The sequence below is a fragment of the Trichinella spiralis genome, assembly GCF_000181795.1.
Source record: "Trichinella spiralis strain ISS 195 chromosome Unknown Scfld4347, whole genome shotgun sequence".
NCBI classification, from domain to species: Eukaryota; Metazoa; Nematoda; class Enoplea; order Trichinellida; family Trichinellidae; genus Trichinella; species Trichinella spiralis.
Window position 1 is genome coordinate 1 of NW_003531286.1, and position 6,941 is coordinate 6,941.

The 6,941-nt window shown below is 28.6% G+C and overlaps 3 protein-coding genes across 3 annotated transcripts; 1 reads left to right on the plus strand and 2 right to left on the minus strand.

Annotated features, from left to right (window-relative positions):
• Positions 1-726: 726 nt before the first annotated feature.
• Positions 727-3,322, minus strand: Tsp_12525 (hypothetical protein). Its single transcript, XM_003367401.1, has 6 exons — positions 3,148-3,322; positions 2,495-2,526; positions 1,823-1,861; positions 1,339-1,458; positions 1,106-1,213; positions 727-828 (listed from the first exon to the last, which is right to left on the minus strand). The coding sequence occupies exons 1-6, from the start codon at positions 3,320-3,322 to the stop codon at positions 727-729; spliced, it is 576 nt and encodes a 191-aa protein (XP_003367449.1).
• Positions 3,323-5,306: 1,984 nt separating this feature from the next.
• Tsp_12526 (YEATS family protein) lies at positions 5,307-6,078 on the minus strand. The gene is made up of 3 exons (XM_003367402.1): positions 5,829-6,078; positions 5,641-5,768; positions 5,307-5,591 (listed from the first exon to the last, which is right to left on the minus strand). Exons 1-3 carry the CDS (start codon positions 6,076-6,078, stop codon positions 5,307-5,309), a joined length of 663 nt encoding a protein of 220 aa, XP_003367450.1.
• Positions 6,079-6,674: 596 nt separating this feature from the next.
• Positions 6,675-6,908, plus strand: Tsp_12527 (putative ATP synthase F1, gamma subunit; the record flags this gene model as incomplete). The annotated part of the gene is made up of 2 exons (XM_003367403.1): positions 6,675-6,768; positions 6,835-6,908. Coding segments are annotated over exons 1-2 (162 nt in total), but the record flags the coding sequence as incomplete, so codon positions are not given.
• Positions 6,909-6,941: the final 33 nt, after the last annotated feature.

Genomic DNA, 6,941 nt, shown 5'->3' on the forward strand with positions numbered 1-6,941 from the left:
CTTTGCAGGTGATCGACTTGCAGAAAGGCGTTTCAAAATGGGATGTCGCCATGGTTTTGCAACAAGAATTGGATCAGAGTTGAAAATTACTTCTTCTGTGAAAACAAGCTCAAATGTGAAACAGTAGAAAAGCATTATTATTACAAGACGAATTAAAATCATCAAATGAGAAGAAATTAATTGAAATATGGCTTCAATTTTCTCAATTCTTCTCTCATTTGTCAAAAGCGTACTTTTCAGACAATCATTCATTCATTCATTCATTGAAAATCTTTCATAAAATTAATAAAACTGAACAAAATAATTCAAATTTTAAAATTAAAAAAAATAAAGAAGAGGAAAAGCATATGCTTTTTGTTCAATATTTGCCAAGCGGATGTTATCCATTCACCAACAAAAAATATATACTCCTTCCTTCCTGCACGGTTTGTAAAGAAACGTCATTATTATCAGGTGGAAGAGATTGAAATTTCAAATCACATTTTAATCTGCTGCTCTTTATCTTCGACATACTCTATCATTGGTGCATGTTGTGAAAAATTACAAAGAATGAGAAAGAATAATGAATGCTTCGACGGAAATGTATGTGGTTGGAGAATTGAAATGAAATTAGCACAGATTTGGAAAACCAAGTACCTGAACATCAATTAAACCATGACTTGAACAAACATTGCACCACTACTAACTAAAAGCTGAACCAGATTGAAAAGCAATTTCTATATTCAATCATTGTTGCCGTGAACTTCCACGTCTACATGTTGTCACAGTCGCTGACAACAGCAGTGGAAGAGATGAATCCAAAATCAGATCACAACTAATTTGTTCATTCTACATAAACGTACGTTTCATTAAACAACAAAATTGCAAGGCATAATTACTATATGCTACAAACAACAACAACAACAACAACAACTTGAAAATCATCAACAGATGATCTAATTCGACATGGATTAAATGAAAATTTAAAAATATTTTAAAATCGACAAATAAACTTGAAAATGTGCTAATAAATTTACCAATACTTTTTACTTTAATCAAGCACATATATGTAGAAACTTACAAGATAAATGTTTCAGAAAATGTGAATGAAAAGAAAGAGATCGACCAAAGTAAACTGATCGTCGACTGTTGCATCGATAGTCAATACCACGGAGAAATACCATCGAGAATAGTGAAACAAATTTTGTGCAAATTTCACAAAATCAAAACTGATCTATAATTTATTATTTTATTTTTTTATGATGCTGCAATAAGTGCAATTTGCCAGACAACGCTGCAGCTAATAGATAATTGGCTTGCAGACAAATCGAAGTCAAAATTTAATCAAGAAACACAAACACCACCCTGCACACGCACATCCCTCAGTCGCAGACACAGACAATAATGATGCCATCGTGGTCGATAAATGAAAAATGCAACACGTCCATACTTGAAGCGATCGACCGAGCATGGTCTAATCTGGAAGCTATTCAAAACTAATTAGCCTGTAACCAAAGACTGCTTGCCTACCGACAACATCAACTGAGCTTTATCACAGCAATTTATTGCCTAACAAAAACAACGCTTATATCCATCCATCCATTAGAAGAAAAAATAAAATTAGTTACTTAATTCTACTCCAAACAATATTTGAACTTTGACACTGCTTCACGTAAAGATAAAAATAGCTGATAATAAATATTTTAAAAAATTGCACTATTAATATTTGATATGATGAACTGTGCAAAATAAAATTCAAATTTTTCCAAACAAGACTTTCTTAATATCATTTATAGAAAAATTAATAAAAAAAATAACACAAAAAGAACAAATTAAAAAAAACACTTCCAACATTTCCACCTTGTGGAAAAAATGCAATTTTCTAAATTAAACATATTTTCAGTTTAAAAAATTAATAAAATAAAGCTTACCAAAAGAAACAAAGATAAAACAATTATCGAATTAAGCATTGCAAACGGGAATTTATCTAACAGTTTACTGAGTCGCCAATGGATTTTTTTTATTTATTAATATCAAAAGAGGAAACGCTGTTGAAAGGTGAAAATTAACAAATTCAATATCACTTCTTTTCCTGTATAAAGCTATTAAACTTTATACTAAACTAATGAAATAAATGCAAACAGATAAAAGCAGACACCAAATCGCAACATGTTTATAAAAAAATGTTCTGCTTATCACTGTAAATAAAATGTTTTCTTATCAAAACATACAAAAATTTAATGAAAAATCAATCATTTTGACAAACATGCAAATTGACTCTACTTCTTTTCAAATTCTTGATTAAATTTAACAAGATAATTTTTATAAATTAATTATTAATTTCATATTATAATTTGAAATTAAAGCCTTTTCAAAATTTAACATGCTGTAAACAAGAAATTTCTACATCGAGTTTCCAACTTATTACTGAACAGCATTATTCAAATTATCTTCTTCAGCTATGCCATAACAGTTGAGATAAAGATGGAATGCATTCGATCAAGAAAGCATTCACCTCGCACATCAGCAAACACGCTCCTCTAGTATCTGCGATATTGAATATACTATTTATTCACCAGGATTTGAGAAGAAAGTAAAAATGAATTATAGAAATGGAAACGAAATTCAAAACTATCACCAATAAATATATCGTTTAAAATTATCATGCATCATATTAAATCGATACTCACTTCCTTCTGAAAAAATATGCACTTTCAGTGCTCCAAAACTTTCTACAGTTTATCATTAACATTTGTAAAAGTAACAATTAAACTTTTTCCAAAAGAAGAAACAATGAATAAATAATGAATTGAATAATAATTCAACCTTTACCTTTTAACTCTTTAACGGTGCCATAATAATAAAACCAGTGTTTTGACAATTTACTATTTATTTCAAAAAATCGAAATACACGTAATACAAAAACATGCACTTATTATCAATCGTTGTAAACAAAATATTTAAAGAAATATTTGAAATACTTTATGAAAATTATACAATTGTCTAATTTGCAAAATGTTGATAATTTTCGCTGAAGATGGAATTAGTGCAAAAGTAACCAAAATGCATAATTAAAAAAAATATTTTACATTACAATTATGCTCGATCATGTTATTTTAAAAGTTATTCACAGATAAAAAATTATTTAAAGCCTTTTTCACGCCTTACCTTCAATCTGAACAACATTTTCTCTCAGCTGCTGGGCAAGAGGAGCGTCTAATATCAACTCCAAAAGATCATAAATAGCATATATGCAAGGATGAACACTTTCAAAACGTTGTATTTCGTTTCGTATTTGCTCGGAAATTGTTGATGCAGAATCGTACGTGTACTGGCGTGACATCATTTTTAATTTAAAGCAAACCGGAAGAAATGCTTTATACAAAAGGTAAGTGCTTGAAAGCAGCTTATTAAACTTCTGTTTTTCATGTTGAAAATATTTCTACTAAAGTAAATGTAAATTAATTTTATAAAACAGCCTATATTAAAACAACTTCACATAATCATCAAACATAATTACTTCATAGCAGATGACAATTCATACATCTGTTCCAAATATTATTGTTAAAAGTTAGTTTCGATTACTGTAAAAACTAAAACCAGTCAAGATTAACATATTTAAAATCAGTTGGTTTTAAACATATTCTATACGTTTTTATTAAAGAAAATCAAATATAATAAAAATTAAAACATATTAATACAATTCTCGTGCAATTTTTTAAAATAATACTTCTTTTTGTTTACAGAAAATAGGATAAACAACATAATTACGGTAGTACGAAAGTCAAGAACAATTGTTACAGTATACAAGTACATTTAAAAACAACAAGAATTTATGTAATTTTGGAAGTATAAATCAATATTTTAATTACTTATTTGATAAATTAATTTTTCTAAAGTAATATTTATATCTTTCAATAAATTTAATAAGTATAAATAATGTTCAGCAATCAGCATGCTATGTACTTATCGATGTACTTAAGTTATCTAAGTATTAAAAGATATTTATGGTTATATATTAAAGCTAAGTATTTCAGTAGCTGATGTTGAATTACGATCCCTCTTCAATGTATTGATTAAAATATTTGAAGATTAAAAGCATAACATATAACTAACTCATTTTTGAAATGTTCGCAGATCAGTATTTCATTTGAAATTTACAATTTTTGCAAATTGGGATTCTTTTCCGAAGAAAAACTATCACAAGCAAAGAAATAAAATAAATGAACTACTGGTGTCAGGAATCAGGAAAATCCACAGATTAATAATTGATAATATATATAAACGTTGAGAGAAGAAGCAACAAATATGCTATAGATCTTTATTAGATAGAGAAATTGTTTCATTTTTGACACATTTGAAATTCTCACTTGCAAAATGTTAACGGCAAACTGTTCTATTATGCATGTCAAAGTTATTCGTTAAACGTCGAGTACTGCTAATCAAGTGCACACCACGTCATTTTTGAACTCAAATTAATGCTTGCTTGCCACAACTAGATTCAATTTTCAAAATGTTCATTCACTGATTTTTTCTTTCCTTGATAAAATTACACCGACAAATTCTAGTCTTTCTTTCTAAGAAAATTTCAACCTATTTTTAAAATGATTGAACAGAATTTATTACAAGTAATTTAAACAATATTTACAAAATTTACAATTTACCACAAGTAATTTAAACTTCACAACTACATGATGATATATATTTTCTGACCAAATTAAGTTAGAAACATTATTTCGATGCATGAATAAATATCTCAAAACAATAGAAGAAAACAGTAAAATAACACCTATCACTACATCAGGCTTATAAAACATCAGATAAATTTTTCCCAGAACAAATACTCGCAAATGGACCATACCAATAAGACATAAAAGAATAATTAAGCTAGAATCTAGAAGTTATCAATGCTTAATCTTTTGTAACAAGTTATTCTGCTTTTGACAGCAAGTTGACAGGTTGTGCCTCACCATGCTACATGTGAACTTACGTGGATTTGAAAATAAAAACAAAATTTCATATTCTCAGTAATGCAATTTTATTTATAAGTTCTGACATGAATTACAATTTCATTTTCAAATGTACCATTGATATTTTGCAAAATGTCAATAACTGAAGTTGGATGACTTTCTAAACAAACATTATAAAAACATTTAAACGTTTCATGCTTCAAGTTAAAAAACCTACCATTTTATTCAAGGCGCTTCCAGTCATTGTGTTGAAATATTTATTATTGTCTTTAAATTTCATTTATTTCAATAAAACTGAAATTCACACGTTACTTACAGTTAATATACAATAGTTCGAGACAACCATAAAATTGAAATCTATATTTTCGCCTTTTCCAAAGCGTCTTCATATTTTCGTACTATTCCCTCTAGTAATGATACCTCTTTCTGAACATCTTGGCGAGCTTTTTGAATATTCTCGAGAATTTCCTTTCGTTTTTGCTCATAATCATGAGCATGATGTCCAATTTTCTTGGGACTTTCTTCGGCATCCATCAATCCACTGTACATATTGGCGCACGGATTACGGAAAACAATTTCATCGTATCGTTCATCAATCAGTGGTTTTTTAATCGTATAATCGACACCTTTTTCAGAAAATAACTTAACAGTTTGATATATTGTAACCTGAAATTGGAAAAATGAAACACACATACATAACAATAACATTACATTGAATCCTTACTGGCCTTTCACAAGAATTTTTGAAATATATTTTAATCACTGCTTTGAACTCTCCCCATCCTGTTTCATTCACTTCATAAGGAGGCTCCGAACAAACTAAAAAAACTTTTAAGAAATAATACTATCTGCACAATTTACGTAGAATAGTAATTTTACTCCTAGTAGGTTCAGCAAAACTGCTATGCAAAGTAAACGATATCTTTCGAATAAACAATTGCAGATTTTCTTCAAAATATGGTTTCACGTACAATTTCCAACCATGTGTACGATCATTCACTAAATGACTTTTCGGGAGACTCCATGAAGCACAACCATAAACAATTGGTTTAACAATCTTGACGCCAGAAACTCTAGCGGTACCAGCTGTAGGAGTGCTCTTCTTCACTTTAGCAGGCGAACGAGACATCCTTACATTATCATACAAATTGAAATCAACTACAGTATATAAATCATTAAGTACAATCCTACCATATGATACTGCGATTATTTATTTGTTTGACGCGCAAATTAGAATTTATTAAATTATTAATGTTAACTTTTAATTTATCATTATTATTTTTACATTTTATATTAAGTAGATTCTTAAATTAAAAAATTTTATGCTAATTTTATTTCATGCGTTTCTCACTTTATTTAGATTTTATTTTAACAAATAAAAAAGAGAGAAAGTTTCAAAACTGTAAAATCAATAGTTTAAATCGCGAATTCTTTATATCATTTTCAGTTGCAAGATTCGTACTTGACAATTATTGGTATACTATTGTGTGTTGGATTGTCTGTGATTAAAAATTAATTTTTAAATGTTTTTTTTTCATTTTCAAATCTAACGTATTGTTTTAAATTAAAATAGTGAATAGTTAATTTAAGTTAAATATATTCTTTTTGAAGGGAAGTGCTAGATCTATTTATGCTGAAATACGAGTCTTGTTTTAAATTGTAATGCATGCCTTGTATATGATTGTTTCATACGAGTGTTACTTTTGAATATATTAAATATGCTTTAAGAGAATGTTTTCCTGCAATTTATTTTATTCTGGTATTGGGCCAGCGAGCTGCTTTTTAATGCAGCGGGCAGGATATGCTACACTGAAAGACAGTAAGTTTCTATTTGAAAAAGAATATGCACTGGCATGTTATTATTCAAAAAAACCTTTCATTTTAGTATCAGTTCGTCTGAAATCTGTTAAAAATATTCAAAAAATTACCCAAAGTATGAAAATGGTAGCGGCAGCGAAGTATTCTCGTTCTGAAAGGGATCTTCGCCCTGCG